Here is a 27,571-nt window from a genome sequence, read left to right as displayed (position 1 = left end):
TCCTGCTCACACCAGTCCATAAAAGTGGCCTGAAAATATTTTTTGATTTGGGGAACCCTAACCCACCTTCTTCCGGACTCAACTGTAGGGTTTTTAGTTTGTTACGTGGTCGTTATTCTGACCAGATAAACTTACGCAGCATATGTTCTACGAACCTTTTTGATTAACGAGTCCTGGTATTCTAAGTCAATAGTATTAAGACATTCTTCTGTTATCCCATCACACTTAGGAGGGATATCTTTTTTGCAACAAACCCTAGTAATGTTTAACTCTCAGGTCTGGCCTGTTTTGAGGATATATTGGTTATTGTGTTAAATCTCTGGATACAATAAAAGAAAACTCACAGGCACGCATATACTTGTCATTGCTCTGATTTACCCCTGGGGAAGTGTCACACATTCAGCAGTAGAATGTCACTCATTCACACCCTAAAACTATAGAAATGTCAGAAATAAGGAATTCAAAAACTTGGCGACTATGTATTTTAGTGTTGGTGTCCACATCAATGCACTAAAATGCATTAGTCACTCAAGGATCCTGCGGTGCTGTGCTCTATGAAAAGGATGGAGGAATCCACTAAAATCAAGAATAATTGCATTTATTTGGTGATACACATGCACAAAATGTTTTAGGAGGTGTAGCGGATACCTCATGTGTATACAGGATTACCTCGAAGTGTATTGCCATTAATGAGGGTGCGAACACTGACATTAAAAAACTGGGGTTCAGGTAACAATATATATATATATGAATATATGTACATTTTTGTGCAAAAGGTTTTTTGTCTATGTCTAATTTTTCTATAAAATGCAATGAAGAATTGTTTCAACAAGGAAGTAAAAGTGGTATGTGGTTTTTGATGCATTAAAAATTTAAGACAGACGATGCACCATTTATAGAGCAATTTGATGTACCCTATGGGTAGTACTTCGATATCCATTCCTCCACATTACCATTGTATATAATGTGTTGCTCTATGAAAGCAACTCATGTGCAGTGCTTTGCCTGTCCATGCAATTTATCAGTTAACTTCCTCCCGCTGCAGGCCCGAGGGTCACGTGAGACTTGTGAGTCATTGCTGTGGTGATCCACAGTTTCAAACTGCAGGTGGATACATTTGTTTCAGCGCGGGAAATAAAACAAGCATTGGCATAGCCAATAGGTCTCGCCTTTGGGACCTTATAAGTGTTTAGCCATGCAACAGTTGCATAACTAAATACTTATAAGGTCCCAAAAACGAGACCTATTGGCTATGCTGCCGCGAAAGTGAAAGTAATCGCGGTAAAGCGCGCGCGCCCACGCACATGCACTGTAGCTCTAGGCTGGCCTGGTAGCACTTTTTGGAGCCCTCTCAATAAGTCTCGCCAGACCAGCGCATGTGCTGGGTCAGGCGAGACCTAAAAACAGAAGAGCCAAGATTCAGCATGACCTACGTGTATCTGGTGTCTTCTGTTGTGTTCCGGGCCTGGCTTGCACTGCTGAGGATTGGTCCTGCAAAGCAGCGCTGTGCACCAGTGGTATTGTTTACCTCTTTTCTGCTGGCTGCCCAGACAAGCGGTAGAAATAGGTCTGGCTGAGTGATGGCAGTGGTCAGAGCCGGCAGCACTGGCAGGCCTGTAGAGTGTTGTTTACTGCAACCGGGGAGAGCCATGTGACTAAACTTTACTCTCCCAGCCTACCCGGCACTCTGATTTCACTTGCCAGATTGGTGTTTTTAATAAACACCATATTATATCTGACGTGTGTGTCAGGCTCGGCGGGGAATAATTCTTCCAGTCAAGCTCACTTGCACCAATGAAAGATCCAGGGCCTCTGGACAGCCAGACATACTGTCTGGCTGTGAGGAGGGGAGAACTGTGACTGATCGTCTGCACCATGTGATGCTCTGAAAGTGTCTGCTACTGAAGCCGTGGCCCTCCTGCCTAGCCCAGCCGCATCACGGTGCGTTTAAGGTAATCCAGGATGTCAGTAGTTCAGTATCTGTGTCTATTTCACAGTTTCCTTAATTTTGCATTCCATAAATTTTTAAGTAATTCCAGGATGTGTTTCTGTATTTTTTTTTATCATGTAGTATTTTACGCATGTATGGGGAGTGCATACATTGAACTTTTCACCTCATGGGACTGTATTGTTTGCGCCCGGCGCACCTTTTAAAGAGTGCGACGGGCGCAAACAATCACAATGCGCCATAGTATGATGAATGCGTTGCCCCCAGGGCAGCTGCGAACTCGCGCTGCCCCCAGGGCAGCGCATACATTGAAAACACAGAGCAGCTTCTATGTGTTTTCACAATGCAGGCGGCACCCCCTGCCCTATTACTGGGTAATTGAGGTTCCCTTGCAGGCGGGTGCAGTCAGTGACTGCACCCACCTGCAAGGGGATTCCCCCCCAACAGAATGCTGCTCTCAGGAGGCACACTGACAGTGCGCCACCTTTTAAAGGGCGCACTGTCAGTGTGCCTCCTGAGGGCTGCTTTGACTCTGCGCCCGTAATATGGTGCAGAGTCAAAGGAAAGCCCTCATTTGCATAGGGCACGCCCCTATGCAAATGAGGAAACACCCTCAGAAGGTAGCGCTGGCGCTTTAAGTGCACCAGCGCTATCGGTATTATTGAAGGGGACGCACAAGCGTCTGCGCCCCTTTACATAATACCAACGTGCTCCGGGGTGCGTAAAGCGGGCGCAAACACCCATTGGGCCCCCAGGGCAATTATTGTAATACGGCCCCCACATGTTTATAACGAGCTACAATTAAGTGTCCTAGAGATGAAAGCAGTGAGAGTTCCTCATAGTGCTTGTCAGTGGGTTTAAAAGTGTTCAGAATACACGGCGATCCAATCCTTGGCCTGTTTGCAGAGTGCACAGACAAATTGGAATGTATTCCAATTTCAACTGTGATTCTGTGTGAAGGAGGGACACAGTTGTCAAAATATTGACAAGACAAAAGTGAAAGAAACTGCAGTGCCTATAGGTGAGTGGGTCTGTTGTGTGTTTTGAGCAGTGGAATGAAGGAATTGCTAGGAGGCGCATCCATGAACGAGTAAAAAGAGAGTGTGAAGACGAAAATGGTGAGGTGTGAGATATGCAGATGTGTAGAGAAAAAGGATGCAGAGGGTGCACACAACTAACATAGGTTGAACTTAGCAGGAGTGATTGAGACACCCAGAAGTCCACTGCCATTTCTACAGGCCTCAGCACAGTTTAATTCAGAGCCTTGCTGTTTCATAATTGAAACATTTTCAATATTTTTACTCATTTATCTTAAATTTCTAACAACCATTGACAAAGCCAATAGTCCTTGCTGGTTTGAGAGAGATGTCAAGCTGAGAGAGAAACCAAAATGCTAGTCGGACGGCACGCTATGGAAATCACAGAAATGTAGTTTATGTGTTTAGGCCATACCCTTAAATACATAAGCCATGCATCCCCCTTTTAGAGACCCCCACTTTTTTCATCCCACTTAAAGCCCTTGATGTCAAGATCTTCATTTTCTGGCTCTTTGCAGACGTTTTAAGATCTTCTTAGAGATTCTCGTTGCTCAAGTGGGTGTAATTTCTTATATTTATGTTTTCCTTTTCTTCAGTGCTTGATTTTGCTCTTGAGAAAGTGTCACTCGTAGTCGCTGAATGTCACTCCTATTTACAGTGAAATTATGAAAATGTCACACATAAGCAATCTGAAACCTTGGCAGATTATCTATATATATATATATAATCACACACGCACACACATATACATACACACACACACGCCACTACAGTACAAAATACAGCAGCACCACTAGGCTGTAAACAAGGGCCCTGTGAATGAACAAAAACAAGTGCAGGTGTGTGCGAATGAATGCGGCTCTTCATCTTGGGATTTTGCTTCTACAAAGAGAAGTGTAGCCGAGTGTATGTAAGGGGTGTTCATAAAATCAGAGTTTTACTTTTAGAAAAGGTGGTAACATTGGAGATGTGAGCTGTTGCGCTCTGCGTCTAACACGTTTTCAATCTGCTTCCATACCCTAAATCTCCTTACAAGCAATTCAATTGTTTGAAGCAAAAACAACAAAAATAAAACGATTAATTTAACAAATAATCTAATAGGATTCAGCTGGAGGAGAGTAGAAGCGTTCTCCGTGCACTTGGAACGTGTTGGCTGCGTGCTGCAGGCGTGCTCCCGGGGACCGAGATTTTAAATGGCACCATCCTTTCTGCGAGGGGAAAAACATCACTTCCGCTCAGAGGATTGCGATGTTCGCCTTGGAGTGTGTCCACGGGACTGACGAGCTATGCGATGGGTGTCCGGCGGAAGCCGAGGCGCCGATGCCCCTGGCAGACCACCCAGAGCTCGACGACGGAGAGATCCTTAAAGACTGTATCGGCGGGTCCGCCTTGGAGAGCCCCGAGGGTCGGAGCCCGGCTGCAGGTGCTGGAAAGGAGACCTCCTTTCGGATTCGGCCGCGCGCAGCCACCATCTGCAGCGGTGATGTCCACGCGCGCTTGCAGCCCAGGAGGCTGTCGCTGAGTACCTCCCCCTCCCCCGAGTGCTACTTCTGGACTATCGACTGCCGGCACCAACCCAACGTACTGCGAGGTAACGTCCTCCGTGTGCAACTGCGTTTTGCTATTGTTCTTCCCAAGCCGTGGCCAGCGGGCAGTATGCATTCTGGGATTTATTTCTCTGTATTGGCGCTCTTAGGTTTATTGGTTCCATGCTTGAGATGCTCATCCAGGGCATAGGGTGGGGTTTGGCTAGTCCATTTAATTCTCTGTGCATCCCGGGATTTGTAATCGGTCTGATCCATTATAAAAGGACTACAAATCCCAGTGTGCAAAGTAATTCTGGTCTGGGTGAACTTCTCCACACACGGAGTTTGTTTTAAACGGGTTTACAATGCTTTTGGCAACCTAATTTTGTATGTACTATTATTTCTGATTTGTGTTTGCAAAATAGTGTTGTTTCAATCAAAATCGGTGTATACGATCATTAAGCCTAAGCCCTGCTCTCTCAGGCCCAGGGCTTTAAATAGGCCGGGTCTTGCCGGTGCTCTGCACCACAGTTCTAACAAGCAGGTGCTGAAACGGGTCCTATCTGGCTCTCCATTTCTGTACTCCCCCCTCAGAGTGAAAAAAACTCAACACTGCAGCAGTTCCGCTGCTTAATGTCTTTGTTGTAACATCAAAAAGACTCGTTTTAGTTTTCACATTCAACTCATTTCAGAGCTGAAGCATTTTCAATATTATATACGATGAACCACAGTTGTTACTTATTTGTCATATGCAACTAAGTCATATGCAACTAAGCCAATAGTCCTGGCTCGTTGTAAGTGTAATGATACTTGTTGTATATCTAGATGCAATGAAGCTGCAAACTACCAGTCTGGCGACAAACTACGCTAAGTGCAGATTTTAAGTTTTAAAGGAGAGTTTATTGAAGTTCATTAACAACAAATTAACAATAAGACATAGTATTAAAATTCATCTCAAGTAGAAAAATAAAGCATCATAATTAAGTGAGAGGAATAAAAGATAAGGGAAAGAGGTAGAAGGGAGAGGGGCAGAAAGCACCAACAAATAACACAAAAGCAGTTGCAATAAAAATGTAATCATTGTCATACAAAATTATATAAAAGAATAAAGAAATAGGTCAAATGCACAAAAAATTCCTCCAATAAAAGAAAAATAAAAAAATATACAAGATAGGTATAAAACAAGCAGTAAAAGTATGTACATGAAACCATCAGGAATGCATTTAGGAATGCATTTATGGGGGCTTGGGAACTTCTTCTGTACATGGATTATGGAGGGGTAGGGATCGAGCAGACACATCTAAAAAATCTGTAATGGGAAGCCATAATAAATCACGTTTAATGGCAAGTGTAATGGGATAAACATAGGCTCTGTCAAGCCTATGATGATAACAGACTCCATACCACCAAGCCTGAAATGAAACATTGGAGGTATCCTTCCAAGATTTAGTGATTTGCTGAAATGCTACAGCTAGAAGTAAGTCAATAATGGACGTATTAGTGGTGGAAGAGGACCATATGTCTGAGAGACTACCTAAAAAGATATGTGAAAATGTAAGAGGGAAAGAGGTGGAAAAGATCTTATTGATCTGAGTCCACACATCAGTCCAAAATTTATGAATCCTCGGACAGCTGAATAACATGTGTTTAAGATCTGCCCTCGATGCTGAACAAGACCAGCAAGAGGGAGGGATGGAAGGATCAATTGCATGCAACTTGGCAGGAGTAATCAAAAGTCTGTTATATATAAAAAATAACGTTTGAGTTGTATTTGCTGCTCTAGAGGACTTCCTTATCTTGATCCAAACCTTTTGCCACAAGGAGACAGAAAATGTGTCCTCTACATCTGATTCCCAGTCCGTTTCTGTTTTAGATTTATCTCGAGTGCCAGAAGTATCTCTTAGCTTTGCATATATCTGGGAGGCAGAAGAAGAAGCAAGCAAACAAGGGAGAGAAAGAGGGGATAAATTAGTGTGAGTGATGGAATTAGAAAGAGTGTCATAACTGTTTTGCAAAACCGTACTCAATAGATTATATTTGGATTCAAAGGAATCATGTAAAGAGAAGCGAGATTGAAGGGTAGAGAAGGGGACACAAGCGCCTTCATCAAACAATTGATGGGTCCAATTAATACCAAGGCTATTCCAATCTTTCCAAAAAAGCATCCTATTGCGAAGTTTAATAAGAGGATTATACCACAAGGGAGAGTGTAAAAAACGCGACCGGTCATCTAAACCTCCCAGGAAAAGAGGAGAAAAAGTTTTGCGAGAATTTTTAAGAATAGGGAGGGAAAATTTATTTGGAATATGGGACAGCGATACAAATTCCTCAAAAGTAAATGGATGAAAAAAAGACGATTCAATCTCAACCCACAAAGGTCTTGAAATGATATCGGCTTCCTGCTCAGATAATAAGGGAACAGAATGCTTAAGGAAAAATGAGGAATGATAAGAGGCAAAATCCGGAAAATTAACTCCACCCAACTGCTTAGGTCGTTTAAGTTTTGCAAAAGACATTCTAGCTTTTTTATGCTGCCATAAGAACTTAGACAGCGTAGAATATATATTCTTATAACAAGACTTAGGTATATTAACTGGAAGATTAGAAAGGTAAAATAAAATAATGGGAACCAACATCATTTTAATTGAATCCAATCTTCCCCACCAGGATAAAAACAGAGGATGCCAACGAGTTGTAGAGTCCTGAATCATTGTTTGTAGATTTTTAATGTTAAGTGCTACAGTGTCTTTAATAGAGGATTTAAACCACAGGTCTAGGTATTTTATCTTAGCCGGACTCCAATGGAAAGAAGAAGCGAAGAAGTCTGCATGAAAACAAAATTTATTCAAAGGGAGAATTTCACACTTGTCAACATTGAGTTTATAACCCGAGACTTTCGCAAAATCAGATACTTCCGACAAAAAGGATGGAATAGAGGATTGTGGGTTGGAAATGAATAAAAGAATATCATCCGCATAGGCAGAAAGTTTCAAATTCTTATCCCCATAAGGGAAACCAGTAATATCTGTATTCATACGAATCTTTATCAGGAAAGGTTCTAACGCCAAAATGAAAAGAAGAGGAGAGAGTGGACATCCCTGTCGAACGCCTCTGAAGAGAGGAAACGAGGAAGAGACAAGGCCATTAGCCAAAATAAAGGATCTAGGAAAGGAATACAACAGAGAAACATAAGCAAGAAATTTCTGGCCAAAACCAAACCAAACAAGGACTGCGAGCATAAATTGCCAAATAACCCTATCAAATGCTTTTTCAGCATCTAATGCAACAGCAGCTAAAGAATGCGGAAAGGAGTGAGACTCTAAGTACAGATTTTAAGCTTACTATATTTGTAAGTGTTGAGCCCTTAATTACATTGGCCAAGTCCCTTTGAGAGGCCTCCCCCCACCCCCCACCCCCAGTTTTTTCATCACACTTAAAGCACTTCTCTGGCCCATGGATCTTTGATTGCTGTTGTTTTAGAGGTGCTATAATTAAAACAAATTATCCCCTGTCTCCTAATTTAGAAAACAGTGTCACAAACAATCTTGTCAACAGCTATATTCATTGTATACACACCCCCACAAAATTACTAAAAAGGATCTATCTTCCACAGCCAACAAATTATTGTTTAATAATCATTTTATTACACTTGGTCATATATAAAAAGTCACATCCAATATGTGACAGTTTATTATCGAAAAATTTTCATACAAACAAAGCATAAAAACTATATATAAAACAAAATTATTATACAACACAATGTCAATAAAAAGAGAGATATGATCTAGACACTGTAATTTGTCATTAGTTCAACAGATCACAAGGAACAATTTATTCACTAGGCCTCGATGAACTCTATTATGCCATCTACAGGACAGAGTGTTTCCACAGATTCTGCTACAAAAAAAGGCGTCAACGTGTTTTGATGGTAGTTTCTTATTATTCCATCTTTTTCAAGACTAGCATTTCAAGTCTCTCTGTTGTTCACCCCCGGTGAACCACTACAGCTATCCTGTGTTGCAAACAAATGTAAAAAAAATTCATATTACAACAAAACCAAATCCAGTGCCCATACATTGTATTAAGCACTATACATTCATATGTTAACATGTGCAATATTTCCTTATAATACACAATCCATCACTCTACATCATATTACATATGGATTTCATTCTGTTGATCATGGTTCTCATTAGTTAATAACACCCAATGACTCTGTTCTTTTTTTAATGTTTTTGTGTACGGAAGAATAATCCCTACCTTATTCGTATTATTTATACAAGGTTGTTGCCTAGTTATTATTTAAATGCATGATAAATCGCCTTATTTGTTCTTCAATTATGTTATACATATTGACTCAGAAGCCTCATTTATCTTTATTAGCCTCTTTTCATAATCTTTGTCTTCCAGTATTATCTCACCTTTGTTTTATTTCTTGATAATATCTTTATTTTCTTATTGTAATTCCCATTAATATCCACGTTATTACTACTTAAGGAAGCCTGAAAACAATGATAAAATTCTCAATTATTGTAGGAGTCTCACTCGTAAAGACTGTTAATATATATCACATAGGCACCAAAAGTCGTGTGTACCTCTTGCAATGGTCCCAGATGGCCCTAAGTTTATCAGGGGGTCTTCCGTTTTCAAATATATTCACAAGTCTTCCCTTATCTGTACTTATTCCCTCAAATTTACCTATGCCAAGAAAGAAACACATACACGCGTTTATACAAACTGCAGTATGCCCGGTATAAATATGAAGTATTGTTGTTATATCTACCGAAACCGGCTTCATGACATACCTTGATAATTAGACAGTGGTCCTAGTTATATTATTCTCCCTGGAGTATTGTCCCACTGGGTAACAAAGGGCCAGGCAATGCTTGCTTCCTTGTTATCTTGCCTTGAGCGAATATTTAGAAAAAATATATAAAAGACAAAGCATCGCTTGGTAAACTCATTGCCTTTTGAAAAGAATGAGGTAATATCTTAACCTCACTTCCGTACTGCCACTAGTCCCTTGCTCACCTTCAAGGCTCACTGCTCGCTGAAGAATAACGGAATCCTATGCACGTTCTCCTGTGTCCGTGATGGTCTAAATGCATCTCGGGAAATCCTGATTTAAATACGTGTGTGAACGTTATGATTGGTTAGAAACTAATTGGTAATGACTCATTTTAGCTTCCGTTTAGTCGATAGCTGTTGCGCTTGCTGCCTTGCCCCTTATGACCCGGAGGTGATTCCCACTACACTTCTGTTCAATTATTCTTTAATCTTTTTACGCCGACTCTGCCAACTATGAACATATCCCAATACCAATCGTATTTAGCGTACATACACCCTATCTGAATCGAATGTAAATTAGTATCTACATATCTTGGTGATATTTTCGTATACATGTGTACGTATACGCATTCCCCAATTCTCTGGCACAATAAGGAAAAGGCAGGTCTTCTGCTTAAAATATACCAAACCTCACCATCATATTTGTGCGCCCATTTATTTAGTAATGGCATTACCGAGCTTATAGCTCCATGCCGATGCATGTTTGGTAACTTACACGCATTCTGTTTTTACTCACAAATACATTCCCGCTTAATCTTCAGTTGTTTATTATTGTCATAGTAAGCGATTTTTGCTGATATTCTCCTTTCTAATCTGCTTCCTTTGGCATTTGTTTATTCTATTGGATATCGGCTCGTGGCAGTTACACAAAATAGACATAATCCTCTCTCTTTTTTCTAAGTAATAACTCCATTACCAATATAATAAGTCCATATGGTAAATTATTAATTGTACTAAATCAAGAGGTGATTACTATAGTGGCAATAAATCACCCCCTTATTAATCATTCTTGTTTGGTCAATTCCTCAAGCTATATGAAACCAATTGTCTTTCGCATTATACTGATGCCCTAATTAGGCCATCTCCAGATGTCCTGTCTATCTGCACATAGAACTACCTGATGGATCGAAACGTCAGTCTTATTACTAACTGACAATTTTCATCCAATCTTCTCTCGAATTTAAGCCTTTATTCATGGTATTCCGATGACACATGAACCACTGTTCACGGTTTTTCCTTATAGCTTCAAAATTGCCTCCTCTCCTGCTCACGGTAATTTTTTCTAAAATAAACCATTTTATCTGATTACAGTCATGATTGAACTTCATGAAGTCATTGGTTAGTGGGGCATTTTCTTTATTGGTTCTTACAGCCGATTTATGCTCCAAAAGACATATGCGCATCTCTCTGCTTGTCTCTCCCACATAACCTAACCCACATGGGCAGGTTAGTAGGTAGATTATATTTTTGCTACGGCAGTTATTAAGAGTTTTTGATATTAATGTTTTTCCATTAAAAACCATATTTTAGGTTTCTATACAATGCGGACCGTTTGAACATGTTCCACATTTATAATTCCCTATAGCCCTTTGTCCATTGAGTGTAGTCTGGCTTAGGGAATCAGTCTTGTATGTTTGGACCAAACAATTCCGTATCATTTTGTTAAGTCTGTAAGAGAACAACGGTTTCTCTAATTTGGTGTCCTCCGCGTAATTCAAAATTTTCCAATTTCTGTTGACTATATTGTTAATTGAGAATTGGCTAACAAATACAATTTTTTTCTATTGCTTTATCTTTTTTTTCTTTAGTATTGTTTATTAGTTGGTCCCGATCATAAAATCGCACTCTCTTAAATGAATGTTTAATTAGTTTCTTAGGGTACCCTCTTGCTTTTAACTTTCTCACCATAACTTCCGCATGGTAGTAGAAATCATTAAGGGTAGTACAATTGCGGCGTAATCTTAAAAATTCCCCGAAGGGAATGTTATCTTTTTGAGATTTGGGATGGTTGCTCCCATACTGTAGTAACGTATTTTTATCCATAGTTTTGGTAAATAATTCCACATGCAATATGTCTTTCACATTTTTTATTTTAATATCTAAAAAATTCACACTCGTGGTGCTATAGTTGGCTGTAAATTTCAAATTGTCGTCCCCTAGATTGAGCCAATCCAAAAACAAATCGAGATCATTGCTGGCACCATTCCATATGAAGATAATATTGTCTATGAAATGATGCCAGCATGTCACATTTTCATAGTATGGTGCCATCTCATTGAAAATGTGTTTTTGTTCAAAATTGCTGACATATAGGCAAGCCAGACTTGGAGCACATGTCGTTTTAGAGGTGCTCAAGAGCTGTACATCACACTAAATTATTATAGTTCTATCTCAGTGAATAAAGAGTTTGAGTTAAAGGGTTCTATTATTCAAATTTTGTTAATCGTCTTTATTCAATGTCCCAAGTCAATTCTTATTATTCTTGTTCATCAAATATGAACAGAAAACTATAATCAATATTAGTCTTTCAAATAATCATAATAAACTGCATTAAGTACGTACCATAAAGGAAATGTTCCTAGTCTAAAAATGAGAAGGAAAATGGGACGTACTCCAAGACCCATAAAGAGTTATGATATCAAGAGAAAGCATAAAGCTTCATCATTAAAAGTCATCTCAGTAAATCAATAATCAAAACCTTATAAAGAGAGGGTCAAGAAACTCAGTCTGAGAGCAATGTGGAATGGGTAGTAAATGGAGGTGTGAATGTGTAGGTCTACTCTAGAAATTTGCACTAATATAGACCCAATATTCAGTTTAAATCTTCATGTAATTGCTTTCTTCTGTTGGCCAATCAGCTTCCGATGCACCCCTGGGAATGCATTCACTCCCCGTCTTCTCACAGTAGCACAATATTCTTCAGATAGCAATTTCATAGATTGCAGCTACTTTTATCATTTAAGTTTCCCAATGATTCATTCCCCATTCAAGTGTACATCAACACGTGTGAAACTTCATTCCTAACCTTCTAAATTATGAGTTTTATTCATAGTGAACAAAGTCTTTTTTGGGAGTCGAAATATCTTTATAAACGAAAATATTTTGCATAGCAAACATTGATTGGAAAAAAAGCTCGTTGAAAAGGTCAAGAATAAATCAAATGTTAAATTCAGTTTCTCAGCTCTAATTTTAATATGGCAGCATCTTATTGTTTAAGTCCTAGCACGTTTAAGTATGATTGGAGTCTAGTTTTGCATGACATTTTGTTTTATGTCTCATTAGATTTTTTTTGTGTGCACATTAATTAACATTATTTCTCGATAATTTTAAACACCTTTCCCCAGTTTCTTTGCAGTATGTTTTTACAATAATTTCCGATGCCCGGTGGAGCTGTCCTATGCAGCTATAGAGGAGTTTGGCCCTGGTTCACCCCCTCGGCCGTCACCTACCGAGCCGGACATCTGACATTGTTTCCCTCGCCTCCCTGTTATGTTTCCATCCCTCTATCTTTCTCCTGTGTCTATACTTTGAATCTGTAACTGAAGTAATCCTGTAATCTGTAACTTGCTGATCATCATGTAAAGCGCTCTGATACCTCCGGGTCTAGCCAGCGCTATATAAAACTTTGCAAATAAATAATTCATCTTAACACGGAGCTGCTATAAGGCTGATGATGTTTGCCAGTTCCAATATGCCCTCCGGAGAGCCATTTCATGACTGTTCAGAGCTGTAGTGTGGATAAAAAAACTTTCAAAAGCTCTGAAGTCACCCAGTCACATAGGTGGAGGCTAATCCCGCTCTTTTAAAAAAATATATATATTTTTTTCACTTTGCTTCATGGAACTTGCTGGCCATTTTTTATCCCATTATTAACTGATGACTACTTTTAGTAGGCTTAGAACGGAAAGCATACATCAGGAGTAGATCTACTTTTGCGTGGACCTGGGAAACCTGAGCGCTCTGAATTTCACTATTGTATGGTATATTATGTCGAGCTTCGCTGAAACATACGTCTCACAACTCTACGTTTGTGCAGCATACAGATTTGTGATTGTCGTCATCCTGCAATGTGTATCTTTGACAGACCTGGGAAGTGTTTTCATTAAGAGATTAAACATTCTCGTCTTCTTGCCTTGGGCCCTCAAGGACTGGTTTTGATGTTGAAAGCCCACATCCTTGCACTTGTTGCACGGTTTCTGGCCTCTGCTGAAGTGGAAATTGACAGTAGATCAGCTGTGCACGTGATGCTGCTGACTGGAAATGACCACTGGTTTATGAGTCCTCTCGAGCCAGGGACTCAGTTGACATCTTTGGAATTGACTGGTTATTTGGCATGCATTGGCATTCCTTGTACAACCCTCGTGGGAGGACGTTTCTTCTTTCTTTCTATAATATTTACCTTCTGTTTTTGACCTTTGACCTCTGCATTTGTAGCATTCCAGTCTCCCCTGCTTGCTGTGGCTTGGTTTACTTATAAACTGCTGAATCACAAGATGTGGCGCCGCGTTCGCTGCCCTTAATCTACTCTTGAGGGCCTGGGGCCAGCTGTACCCTACCACACAGTATTGTGATTACTTGCTGGCCCACGCATCCGCTAGCCCCCGTGTGTTTGTGTAATATTTGTGCTGTGGGCTTATTTTGCGCCCACTCCTGTGCCTCACACTGATAGCTGAGGGAATAGTGGAAACTGGACTACACCTGAAATTGCTTCGTTGTATCGCAGGCTATTGTGGCCAGCAGAAGGGCAGGTATTTTTCTATGTTCATATTGTTTCTAAAACTTGTCATGTCCATTCTGATGGCTTTTGGTGCACTGCGCGCCCAGTGCTGCTTCCTATAAGGAACATGTGTTTATTAACCCTTTGATTCGTAATTGGCCCTGGATTCCCAAAGGAAGCACGAGGGTGATCTCTACAGCGTAGAAGCCATCACTAGGAATGCGGAGCCAGTCCTTGTACTTCTCCAAAAGTCAGTGATACCTAGTGGCCAGTGAAGGGGTGGGACAACGCGAAACATAAGGATGAAGCTCACGGGCGCAACTAGACTCGAACTTTGGGGGGGGGGTAGGGGGGGGTGGAGGTGGGAAATGTGTGGCGGCTAACAGTCAGAACAGCGCCGGTGGAGCCATCTTCAAAGCTGAATCATTACTTGTGAGGGCTCCATCCATTCGCTCTTCTGGTAGTATACATGGGGCAGGGTGGCTAGTCTCAATGAAACATGGCCAGTAAGATGTTTTTCTGTGAACTGGCCTGGGCAGCAACGTTGGTCTTAGTATATAAGAAGATTTAACTCTTACTATGGGTTTAGGGTTCTCCCTCAAGGAACTTTAAATGGATTAATAACAAACGCTGCTTTGTTTTAGTACATATTAAGCAAATAGACTTTTCTTGAGATGCAGAATTTCAGGTTCTAGTTTCTGGGACAAACCGCATCTAATGGTGTATTCCATAACACACTTCCATTTCCATTAGCCTAAACCTAATCCGTCTTAAAACAGAGTTTACAAAATATGTGGGTGCCCCCCATCAAACTAAGGTGTGCAAAAATGGCACTGGTTATGCACAGTGTTGTAGTTATTGTTCCTTGCATACTGCATTCACCAGCATATAATACCAGCATATAATTTGCAGGACAGAGTTAGTACAGGAATCAACTCTGTTGCAGTCAGTGGTCAGAATGCCTAATGTCCAGCCTCGATAACCTACTTAATGTTGAAATATGATACCACACTTGGAAATATGTTGATTATATATACACTCGTGAAAGACAGAAACTGAGCATGAAGTGCGATTATTCAAAGTGCCAGCACAATACAGCATCAACACCAAAACTTGCAACATACAACCACTGGTAGCTGTAGAATATTTAATATTAATACACTTTATGAACTTGTTTGGCAGCATTGCTTCAACTCCTCTTAAATTTGTCTGTATAAGTTTTACAGATTATATAATACGCGTATGTAGCACGAGCGATGCGGCTAATTCAGAAATGGAATTGAAACCGGTCTAGACAATCGGGAATAATTAGAGTAAGGAAAAGAGTGAGTTGCAGGCATATTGGGTTGTATTGTCTTGCAGCAGGCAAAGAAGTGGGCTCAGTGGATGGGCCCAGCAAGTCTCATCCCAGCCTCATTTGAATTTCACAGGTAGAGCACTGACTCCTGAGCAGGAAAAAGTACTGCAAGACAATAGATACCTCCTTTTGGCGTTTGCAGTTTCAAGAAATGCCCTTCTTTAGGACTCAATCCATGGTCATCTCTAAACCTGTTTTAAGGTCGTGCCCAGGCAGTGCATGCGCTGCTCTGAGAGGCATGCTGTATTCAATTATGGGCTTCAAGTTCCGCTCACTCTCCGCCCATTGGCGTGTGTCATTGTCCTTTGTAAATGCTGCCTTCTGATTAGTTAATAGGCTTGTTAGTCCCTCCTTAGTACTGCCTTGTTTTTATTTGTAACCTCCCATGAGGACTGGCCCTTTTACTTCTATTGTTACACGGTATATCTTATTTAGTCTGTAAGCACTATTTTCTATAAGAAGTTTCTCCTACTGCAGGCACGACATGCTTTCCGAGAACATTCAGTGTGCACTTTCACTTTCCAAGCAGCCCGGGACAATGGCGGCCACTTCTTTGAAATGAAATGGGTCATGCATTTGCAAGAGATTGAGCTATTGGCATTGTAAATGACAATACCTTTTATTCATGTGTTAATTATCAAAACAGATAAATAAAAAGCATTGTCATTTACAATGGCAATAGTTTAAGCTCGACTGCCACCAAATCAGTGAAACCCATTTAATTAATCTTAGAAGGATAAAAGACTGGGATTTCTCTGAAGGGATTCGGAAGGCACAATACTTGTCATTATACCCCTACCATATACACAAACCTGCACTTATGCATTAAAGGTGGGTGAGCCACTGAAAGCTTGAGCCAGGCGTGAACCTGAAGCTTGGCTGTAGCAGAGCCACAGGTCCCGTTGAAACCTCAAGCCCTTAACGAGACAAGCTTTCTTGTGGCTTCTGCCTCACTCGCTCTACCCGGGATGTGGGGTTACGACCAGCTGCTTACAATGGAACTCAGGAACCAGGTTTGTGTCCTGGTGTCCGATCAACATTGTGTGTTCTAGGCAAATCACTTAATCTCCCCATGCCTATAAATAATGCATGTGACCTTGTGTAATGTAACTGGTAGTCATGTAAAGCACTCCAATACCCTTGGGTCCAGTTTGCGCTGCTTTTTTGAAACTACAGTTGAATACACTGAGAGGTCAAAACAAGGGGGCGTGGCTAAGTGCCAGCAAAGATGGCCGCTTAGGAGCATGCTCCTCCGGAGCGTAGCCCTAATTTCCCAGAAATCTGACAATTCTCCTAAATGCAGCACTACGAAGAGTCTGGCAGATCCTGGTAAAAGTCTGCGGTACCGATTCTGTGACCCGGAGGTTCAAGGACGCCTCCGTTGCCGCGGTGTGCCTGAGGCGGGAGGAGACGCCCGGGAGCAGCTGAGAGGTGGGCAGCGGGCACTACTAGGTATTGCGTACGCAATCCCCGGCGCTGGGGCCTTTAGCGGTGCTTGCCGTCGGGGGTGCGGCTGGCCCTCGGCACCCCCCGCCGGACTTGCGCTGGAGGCTGAGGGGGACCGCGCGGTGAGTCACGGCCCCTGTTTTTACTGGCGGCCGAGGTTGGCATTCGGAGGGGTGGAGACGCCTCCGCACACGCGGTATGCACCAAATTGAAGCGGCGGCCCGGGAACCGATCGGCGGCACACATTGTTTAACCTGTGAGACAGTCTGAATAAAAGACCTGCGGGACAGCCTGCAACTACGACCAGCGGGGGCGCCTGCCTACTGAGGGCAGGCCTGGCCTCGGTGCCATCAACCGGCCCTAAGAACTGCATCATAAATATTGGGTGGTGAGACAGAACCCTGAAGGTGGTTGTGGGGAGCATTGCCGGCTCGCTGCATGCCCCTGCAAGGACAGAAGGCCGTGGTGGCGTGAGGGCTGTCGTGGTTACTGATTGTGGGCAGCGCTGCAAGACATCCGGACCCCACGTCCACGATCACTCTTAGATGTGCCCCGGCGTCCCAGGTCCTTATGGCCCAGACTCGAAGTAGGAAGATGGGCCCCTTCATCAACAAGCCGTAGTGTGACACAGCCGGGGATTGGTCTCCGCTGCCCACTCGTCGGAGAACCAGGTACGGAGGGGGAAAGAGTGTGTGGCGGCCTATGACAGGGTGAGGGTACTGAAGCTCACCCGGAAGAGATCACTACTGGCTGCATAACGATCTAGCCGCTCAGGCCCTCGTACAGGAAGGGGGCCCAACAAGAGCGCGTCTATTCTCCCTCTCTGCTGCCCGGAGTGTGGACTGGGAGTGGGTGGCAGACGAGGAAGACCTGATCGACACTCAACACGCGTGCCTGACTGGGGTGTGAAGGCCTGCCACTGGGGGCGGACGCAACTCCTGCTGAGCTGCGGTGGAAACTGCAGAAGGGAGCTGCACAGATATATCAAGGAGGGACGAACCGACCAGAAGAAAAAGATTGCTACCCGCTTGCGGGATGTTAACGGGCAAGTGACACAATATCACAGCATACCCTGGTAGCCGGCGGTTTTGACGAGGGGATCACAACATGAAACCTAAAGGTGCGGTGGCTGCCCAAACGAACAAGCTCGATAAATATGCGGTCCCGAGGTCAGCCCCTCAGACTGAGGGGGCAACGGGGGAGCAACCAGCATTGGCAGAACCCTCCTTGGCCTCCATAATGGCGGCTATACAAAACCTAGGGACCACCCTCGAGACGAAAGTCGATAGTGTCCATTGAAATGAATCTTTTGCGTGCTGATCTCAACAAAACATCGGACAAGGCCAGAAGTAACGAGACGGATATCAGGGAGCTTCAGGCCTCCTCCAAGAAGCTTGAACAGAGGGTTAATGAACTGGTCCACCAACACAGTCCAGTAGCCCTGAAGCTCGAAGATCAGGAAGGGAGGGCTCAACGAAACAACATCCGCTTGGTGGGTGTTCCAGAAGGTTCAGAAGGGCCTAGTGTGGACCTATTCCTCGAGGATCTGATCCTTAACTGGCTGAAACCGAAACGGCTCTCTATGTTCTCCGTTGAAAGGGCGCACTGTGCGTCGATCCCCAAGCCTAAACCCGGAGCCCCGTCGCGAACCATTATCGTGAAAATCCTCAACTATAGGGATCGGGATGCCATCCTGCAAGCCGCCAGACAGATGGGGAGACCTACAATATGAGAATGCAATAGTCAGGTTTTTCCCTGATTTCACGCTCAAGGTGCAACGGGAGATACCCTTACCCCGAAGCGGTGCTTCGGGGTAAGGGTATCAAATAAACGATGTTCTTCCCAGCAAAGCTCAAAGTAATTGATGGCAGCAAATCCTTCTTCTTCACCACGCCTTCAGAGGTACAGGACTGGCTAGACAGAGGAGCATTGCAGACGTCGGCAAATGGGGCAGGGGACGACTGGAGAGACACCCGGGCCAAGTCACTGGGATCCCTAGATGGCAGGTCTTATACGGACAGAACAAGTCAGCGCTCATGGCGATCGAGATCCCGCAGCCCTGACATGGATGGCGCTCAGAGACATTAGCGGAACTGTGTTGATCGGAGGGCTGCGTCCCCAGATGGCTGCAAACCGAACTATAATGTATAATCTTTTCTACGATATTGGGGGGAAGGCTTGCCTGGGATGGTACTAACAGTGTGGGGGCTGCTTTCTCCATGCCCGGAAGGGAGTTAATTTATAAGGGAAGGGCCAGAGATATCGTCGGACTTTAAGTACTTGCCTTCCACGGGCGGAATGCTCAGCTGGCCATGGAACATTGAGAGACACATTCTGTAGAGGGTCGGGAAAGCACAGCATGGGACATGGGAGCCTATTCGTAATTTGCATGCATATGCTTGAACAGTTACTGCAGATATGGGGAATGGCGCTCAACGGCTGGAGTTGGTGCTAGCCCACTCCCCACCTAACAGTTCTTATTGGGGAGGGGGGGTTTCTCCCCTTCTTTTGTCTGAGGCAAAAGGCGCTCTGCTAGTTGGGGATGTGGGTAGTTGTAAACCTACGTGGCAGGGTAGCAGGGTGGGGGGGAGGTCAGGGGTTCAACAGTTCTATTGTTTGTGGGTGGTTTGTAATGTTCGAAGGGATGGAGGGACTCGGTTGGTCATGTAGGGAATGTTGTGGGAAGACGCGGTGTTGCAGGCACTATGGACAATGTACTGACATAGCTTTTGGAGATGGCTACAAGGTGGGATAAAAGTTTGAAGATCCTTAGCTGGAACGTTAATGGGTTGGGAGACAAGCTTAAGAGAGGCATAGTGCTCCAATTTCTTAAACGGCACCTCCCAGATATCGTCCTCTTGCAAGAAACACACCTCATTGGTAACACGTGCCAAGCACTTAACAGATGGGGTTATAAACTGGCTACACATGCCGGCTTCACCACGGGATCCCGCGGGGTGGGCATTTTGGTGTGCCGTAACTTTCCAATGGTCATTGAACACTCCGAGATGGACCCGCTGGGCCGCTATGTGGTGCTCACGAGAAAGTGGGAAGGACGCACACTTAACCTAGTGACGGTATATATCCCACCGGGTCTCCAAAATCAAGCATACCAGGACCTGAGTAAACTTCTCCTCTCCCTCCCCGAGGGGCAGCTTCTAATTGGTGGGGAATTCAACGCAGTGGTGTCGGGAGAACTGGATAGACACCCGCCTCGGAACATTGCGACGGGGCACATGTGGCTCTCCAATCTTTTGGAGGCATTTGGACTAGTTGACCTCTGGCGTATGCGCCACCCAAATCTACGGTAGTACACATTCTTTTCGGGACCCCACCATACATTTTCCAGAATAGACTATCTCCTTTGCAGCACAACACTACGGTTCAAGAGATTAAACACCTGGCACGGGGTATATCGGACCATTCCCCTTTGTGAACACACTTAACCATTGGGGAACAAAAAGTAGAAAGTGTGGTGCCCATAAACCCTTGGTTCTTACGCAATCCCGAGATTAAGAGGAAGATCACTCGCTCCATAGACCAATATTTCAGTGATAATGTTGGGACAGTAGACTCCCCTGATGTCCTTTGTGAAGCATTTAAGACTGTACTGAGGGGTGAAGCCCTCTCCAAAATTGCCGGCCAGTGTAAAGAGAGGGAGGCACAAATGCTTACCATTGAACGTGATCTTCTCACACTGGAAGGGGAAGCACAGGCGCAGCATCAAATGCAGTTGAAAGCAGTTGAAAGCAGCTGAGTATAAGGACCTAGCTAGTGAGGCCGCTAAAACCCTAGCAAGAGACAGAGGAGGCGAACTCTATGATCAAGGGGATAAAGCGGGCAAATTAATTGCCTGGTCAGACAAAAAGCAGATGACGTAGAGGGTGGTGGCCGAGCTTCAGATTGAGCCCCCCCCCCCCTTACTGAACCTCAGGAGATAATTAGCGAGTTTGCAGCACATTTCAAAAGAGTATACAGCAGAGGGACGGAGCGATCGGAGGAGGATTCCTCTGCACTCTTAACCGACATTAAAGTACCCACACCTACTAAGGATGATGAGACTTTGGACGGCTAACTTACCTCCGCCGAACTGGCAAAGGCTATTAATGACCTGAGGCCTGGGAAAGCCCTGGGCCCCAACGGCCTCCCTATTGAGTTGTACAAGCTCAAACCTGACTGCCTGGGCCTGCACCGTAAAAATATGTTTGAAGACAGTAAAACTTTGGGGAGGCTACAGAGGGACCAACATGTCGCCACTCTGGTGGCTATCCCTAAAGAAGGGAAACCTAGAGACCTGTGCACCTCATACAGGCCAATATCGTTATTAAATGCGGAGCCCAAGATACTGGCGAAGCTCCTTGCAAATAGGATTAAGCCAAAAATCCCCAAACTGATTCATCCAGACCAATCGGGCTTCATGCCGCACCGTAACACAGCGCTCAATCTGCGACGGCTCCACGGCGTGATGGGTCGCTGCCACATGATTCAGGAATATGCGGTGGTGGTATCGTTAGATGCCGCCATGGCATTCGACACGCTTGAATGGCCTTATATGATGGCGGTCCTTAAACGGTTGGGCTTTGGTCCTAATTTCATCGGGTGGGTGCGCCTCCTCTATACTGAGCCATTAGCTCAGGTGGTAGTGAACAACAAGATCTCCGAGATTTTCGCACTGGAGAGGGGGACGCGACAGGGCTGCCCCCTCTCACCCTTGCTCTTCGCCCTCTGCTTGGAGCCTCTTGCGGCCTGGATAAGACCAGACATCTCATTACGAGGGCTCAGATGGACGGGTGGGTGGGAGGACGGGATCTCGTTATAAGGTGAGGACATCCTATTATATCTTGCCTCCCCCTCTAAACCCCTCAGAGTGGCCGTAGATATCTTTACCAGCTTTGGGAAAAACTCAGGGTACAGCATTAACTGGGGGAAATCATTACTGTACGTATTACACGGCTCCCCTCCATCCATCCCGCGTGACTGCCCAATCCAGATAGCCATGGAAGGGTTCAAGTACCTTGGAATTTTTATCTCCAGGGATGTGACAATCCGCTACGAAAGGAACCTCTTGCCACCTCTGCAAAGGTTCCAAAGGGACACTGCCATTTGGGAGACGCTCCTGCTGTCGCTGCTTGGTCGGGCAGCTCTATTTAAGATGATGGCATTGCCGCGGTTTTATACGAACTCCAAAACTACCCTGATTTAGTCTCACATAAGCATTTTTAGAATATTGAGGCCACTCAGACCTTTTGTGGAGTGGTACGCCACGCATATCACTCCAAAAACGTACACTGGGGTGGTACGACGGGGGTATAGCACTTCCGGACATCCGTAAATACTACTGGGCAGCACACCTCTCGGCTATCAATCAGGGCACTTATAGGAGTGGGGATGATCCAGAGTATGGGATGGACAGGTGGCTCCTTCCCGGTGGGAACTTTGAGGCCGCTCTTTACTCAAAACCTAACCAGTACCACCTCACAGGGCCTACAAAGCACTCTGTCCAACATTGGCATATTGTGAGCCGGAAACTGGGACGGCCGACAAATTCGCATTGGCAACCCCGCTCTGGGTTTCCGAAAGGCTGGGTTCCGTGGGTCGCACCAAAGGATTTCGTAATTGGGATTTGATAGGTATCTCCCATATAAGGGACATGTGGGGATCTAATGGTATGGTGACCTTTGCCTCCCTACAGAAAACTTACGAGTTGGCGCAAACGGAGTACTTCCGGTACATGCAGATCAGACACTCGCTCCAATCAAACATTCCACCAGGAACAACGCTCCCGGAATCCTCCCCCTTAGAGGACAGACTGCTTGATGGTCACTTACTGGAGAGTGCTATCTCTCTAACATATAAAAAACTTATACACCATACCCTGACCCATTACTTGCACTCAGGCGAAAATGGGAGACTGATGGTTTGGAGATTGATGATGAGGAATGGAGAGAGGCACTTTCATCCCCCAAAGAGGTGGCGATATCGGCAAAGCTGAGGCTGATACAGATTAAAATACTACACCGTGTATACATCACAGGTCACGACTAGTGCTGATGGGGAGGAGTGAGGACGGGCTTTGTAGAAGACGGTGTGGGGAGATGGGGACATTTCTTTATAGTATGGGAATGCCCTCAAATACAAACATATTGGATGCGGGTACACGATTGTATGGCAAATATTTTATTTCACCAAAACATTTTTCTTCCTTATCTTGGAAAGCCCTTTCGAATATGTGAGTTTGAACTACCAGTTGTACAAAACTATCCCTTTTAATAAATACTTCTCTGTTAGCGCATTACGGCACTGCACTATCTCAAAGCTTCCACATGTTAAAGAAATACACTTCTTCAACTTTGAAGAGACTTTAGATTTGTTGTGGTTTGTTGTATGAGCTACAAAAAGCATAGTTTCAGGGCTCTGCCCATGTGCGGGCTCTACGACCCCATCTGTTCTGGCTCTGCTCTCCTTGTAAATTTGTTGGCTCGTCCATCTCTAGTATGCATGCACACAAACACGGATGAGCATTAATGGAAAGGCTTATGCAACTGTCTTAGATAACACCACGCCAGAATGCAAAATTTCCTCTGTTTTATTTTCATTTAAAAAGAGTTTCATGCTATGGATGGTCTCAAAGCAATATTAAAATAAAACCAATGGCTAAGAATTCTAGAAATACATTATGTCTTACACGTTTTGTAAAATTTTATTGAGAAGGCAAAACTTCTATATACTGCTGGAAACATGCATTCTTTCTTGTTGTGTGACCTGCTGATTTCACGTACAACATTTAGCTGCTTTGGTGTTTTTCTTTTTAAATACAGAAATCTCGATTGGGCAGAAAAGACCGGGGCTGAAGGGAAACTGGGGGCCATTCAAAGAGACAATGAAGGGTGGATGAGCTAGCTGTAGGTGGCCTCTAGACGATTGGTCAGATTAGCTCCGTAGATGTGATTGCATTTGGTGTCCTGACTGCCCGGCTCAGCTCAGTTAACGTAGGGTTGAGCCCTGCCTTCCCTCTTGTTCCATGATCTGTCGCCTCTCTACACATGTTTAACTTCTTAGGGCCTCATTTAACAAGTATATGCAATGCAATAGAACTCGCATTTGTGAGAGTTTAAGCTATTGGCATTGCAAATGTCAATGCCTTTTATCTGTTTTGATAATTAACACATAAATAAAAGGCATTTACAATGCCAATAGCTCAAACTCTTGTGAATGTGAGACCTAGGCCACCATTGTCACAGGCTGCTTGGAAAGTGAAAGCACGCATGGTACGCTGAAAGTTGCAGGAAAGTATGTCATACCTGCAGTGGGAGACACGCATTAAAGAAAATTGTGCTTACAAACTAAATAAGACATACGTGTAATAACTGAAGTAAAAGGGCCAGTTCTCATGGGAGGTTACAAATGAAGCCAAGGCAGTACTAAGGAGGGACTAACAAGCCTATTCACGAACCAGGAGACAGAATTTACAGAGGACAATGACACAAGGCAATGAAAAATATGGGCGGAGAGTGGGCTGAGCTCAAGTACATACTCTAAAACAGCTTGCTTCGCAGAGCAGCCCATGTGCTGCCCAGGCTCGACCTAAAAATTTTCTTAACAAACTGAAGTCGCTCTTTATGGCAGAAGAATATGTGGCTGGATTTTCCACAGCCAGCAACGGGGGTACCTGTAGGCAACAATGGCCTCCTGTAAATGTCACAGCTTTGTGCATATGCACATGTTTGTAGTCCTTCAACATTTCTAGCCAGGGCCGGCTTTTGGCATTGGCGAGCTGGTCCCAGGCTGCCATTTTATTGGGGGCATAAGGACGTGTCTGCAGTAAGGTCATACAGACAGCATAGTGCATAATTTATGTAAGTGGGGTGGTCTGGCAGAGATGTGCTCCGAGGCTAGTCACTGCTCTGATGCAATCAGCCAGGAGCTGGTCTCCGAACATAAAAGGGTCTCCACGCTGCCTGATTATTTTGGTTGAAGCCTACCAGACAGCACAGCTGTCTGGTTTGCTAAGGACTTCTTGGGGGCATTCAGAAAACTGATGTAGGAATGCATTCCGCCCATTGCTGACTATTGGCCCTGTGGTTTGTAACTCACATTTGCTGGCTTTCTGTTTGTGGCTTTCTTTTGTTATAGGCTGTCCAACTTGAGTTCTTCTCTCCCGTTACCTAAACCTTGTTTGTTATATTGTGCCAAAAACTCGCTTTCTGTAATCTGTAAATCGTGTTCTTCTTAACTTGTCACATTTGCTTTGTATTCAATGACAAGGTCAACTGTCAAGCTATCTTCTGAGGGAACAATTCTGAAGTGTGGTGGAAACAAATACTTGAATACAATCAAAACACTTCAGTACACTAGGTGAAGACATTTGCACACAATGTTTGTGCGCAGTAAAACCTTATTTCGGTGCAAATATAATTGTCATTTCAATTGAAAACGTGTTGTCTGTGATGGCAGTGCGCTACAACACCATTCATACTCCACACTATGCCACTTCACTCTATGGCCTTCCCTCAATGCACGCCATGCCACTCCACTCCACGACTTGCCACTCCACTCCCCTCCGCTCTGACATGCCATATCACTCGACTCCACGCCACTCCAACCTACACCCCTCCACTCCATACAGCCCAATTCACTTTGCTACAATCTACCCCAATCTACTCCACCCCACTCTAACCCAATCTACTCCACTCTAACCCAATCTACCTCAATTGACTCCACTCCACTTGAATCCACTCCACTCAATTCCCACTCCACTCAATCCAACCCAATCCACCTCACCACACTTAAATCTGCTCCAGTCTGCTCCAATCTTCACCAGTCTACCCCACCCTAATCCAACCCCTCTCCACTGTTCCCTAATCCAACCCAATCCACTCCAGTCTACCTGAGGCAAGTCTACCCCAGTCCAATTTACTACAGCCCACTCCACCACAATCTACTCCACTCCATCCACCCTACCCAGCTCATCTACCCCACCCCAATCTACCTCTCCCAGTCTACCCCTATTTACTCCACCCCACTCTAATCTACCCCACTCTACCCCCTCCAATCATTCCTCTTCAACCTTCCCCACTCTAGTCTACCCTATGCCATTCAGATCTACCCTACTCTAATCCACGCAGCCTACCCCACTCCAACCTAATCTACCCCACTCCAATTTTATCCAGTCTCTCACTCCACTCTACTCCACCCCAAGATTTACTTTGGATGCTACTCAATCTACCCCACTCCACTTCAATATACCACATGCCACCAAAGTATACCACATGCCACCAAAATCAACCCCACTCCAGTCCAATCTTCCCCACTGTATCCGACACCAATCTACCCTATCCCTCTTCAACCCAAACTACCGTCCTCCAATCCACCCCATCAATATACTCCACTCCAATTTACCCCACTTCATTCCATCTAACTCCACTCCAATCTACCCTACCATAATCCACCCAATCTCCCATTCCAATCTACCCCACTCCATTTTACTGTCTCCTCCATAGTAGAATGACACAGTTCAGTCAGCGTTTTCTTCTTGCAGGTGCCCATGTTCATTATTCAGCTCTCCAAGGCACACATACAAACATTCATTCAGAAACTAAACGTAATGATACAAGTTAATTTAACATGTACTGCTGCAGCTTGGCCCCTGAAACACCAAAGAAATACAGCGCAGACCGAGTGCATTTCATCTTCGCATGAGTCATTTAAATTGAGGCCTACATTAACTATGGCTAACAGTACTGGGAAAATCACACAATATACGCGTGCATGTCTATTGCAGGTGAATACTGGTGTTGTTCAAAGCAGTTGATCATGAAACATCGACTTCAATGGCGTTAATGTTTTCTGCTCTTGTGAATATTCGAAGGTTCAGGGAGACAAGGTATGTCTGGGAACATACTGGAAGTCTAGTTTCTCAAGGCCTAAAGCTGTCGTTTTTCGGAAACCCTCTCAAAAACTAGAATTTCTCAGCACAACTACGATTTTGAGGTGTGCCTCCGTTCTTGCACAGTGTGCCTCAGGTCACCCAGGTCACCCTCCATTTGCACGGTTATGAACTGGAAGGGGGGGGGGGGGGGTTCAGGATGCCAGATTGCCCTTGCTGCATTGAACATTGAATGCCAAAATGAATTAAAATGGAATTTAGTGAAACATGATGTGACTTGAATCCTTCACTAATCTAGTAGCTTATATGGAAACAGCGGTACACACGTCATTTATTCGCTGTAAGTTGTGTGTGAAAAGAAATGTTATTGCTTATGGTCATTTTGCAGTCAAAACTCCACAAATGTTGATGGGCAATTGTCCTAACGAGCCCTATTTGTGTTGACATTTTTTTTTATTAAGTAACTTTTAGTTTGACGCATTTAACCTTGTTTGTTTAATAAAAAATGTGCAGCTATCTTCAGTTGAAGTTACTGCGTTTCTGAGGGTTCTAAAACGTAAAAAGGCTTTTAAATCAACAATACACAGTGGTTAATTTATACTAAACGGCTTCGTTATGTCTCCGATTAGATGAGCCGCCAATCAAAAACAATGAAAAGAAAGAGAAGAAAATGGTTGTTCAAAAACCGCCTGGCACCACCGAATACACGGTAAGTTATCAACGCAGAATGTTGCTTTGCATTTCCTTTAATTTTGTTATGGCAGGTATTCCTAAATATCAGGTTCCTTGCTTTCCTGGCAAGGAAA

General features: G+C 44.0%; 1 protein-coding gene across 9 annotated transcripts in view; it reads left to right on the top strand.

Annotated features, from left to right (window-relative positions):
• The window catches only part of NCOA7 (nuclear receptor coactivator 7), an 830,008-nt gene that overhangs the window by 321,034 nt on the left and 481,403 nt on the right, over nucleotides 1–27,571 (top strand). For 7 of the 9 annotated variants that reach the window (XM_085611678.1, XM_085611685.1, XM_085611679.1 and 4 more), the window contains exon 4: nucleotides 27,395–27,474. In XM_085611678.1, the coding sequence (XP_085467804.1) occupies nucleotides 27,395–27,474 (80 nt within the window). Of the gene's footprint in view, nucleotides 1–4,198; nucleotides 4,577–27,394; nucleotides 27,475–27,571 lie in introns of those variants that run through there. The other 2 variants (XM_085611676.1, XM_085611677.1) reach the window with 2 other exon arrangements.

Source organism: Triturus cristatus, chromosome 6, assembly GCF_964204655.1.
Source record: "Triturus cristatus chromosome 6, aTriCri1.1, whole genome shotgun sequence".
Lineage (NCBI taxonomy): Eukaryota > Metazoa > Chordata > Amphibia > Caudata > Salamandridae > Triturus > Triturus cristatus.
Note: the sequence above shows the minus strand (reverse complement) of the source record. Positions and strands in the feature narration are given on the sequence as shown.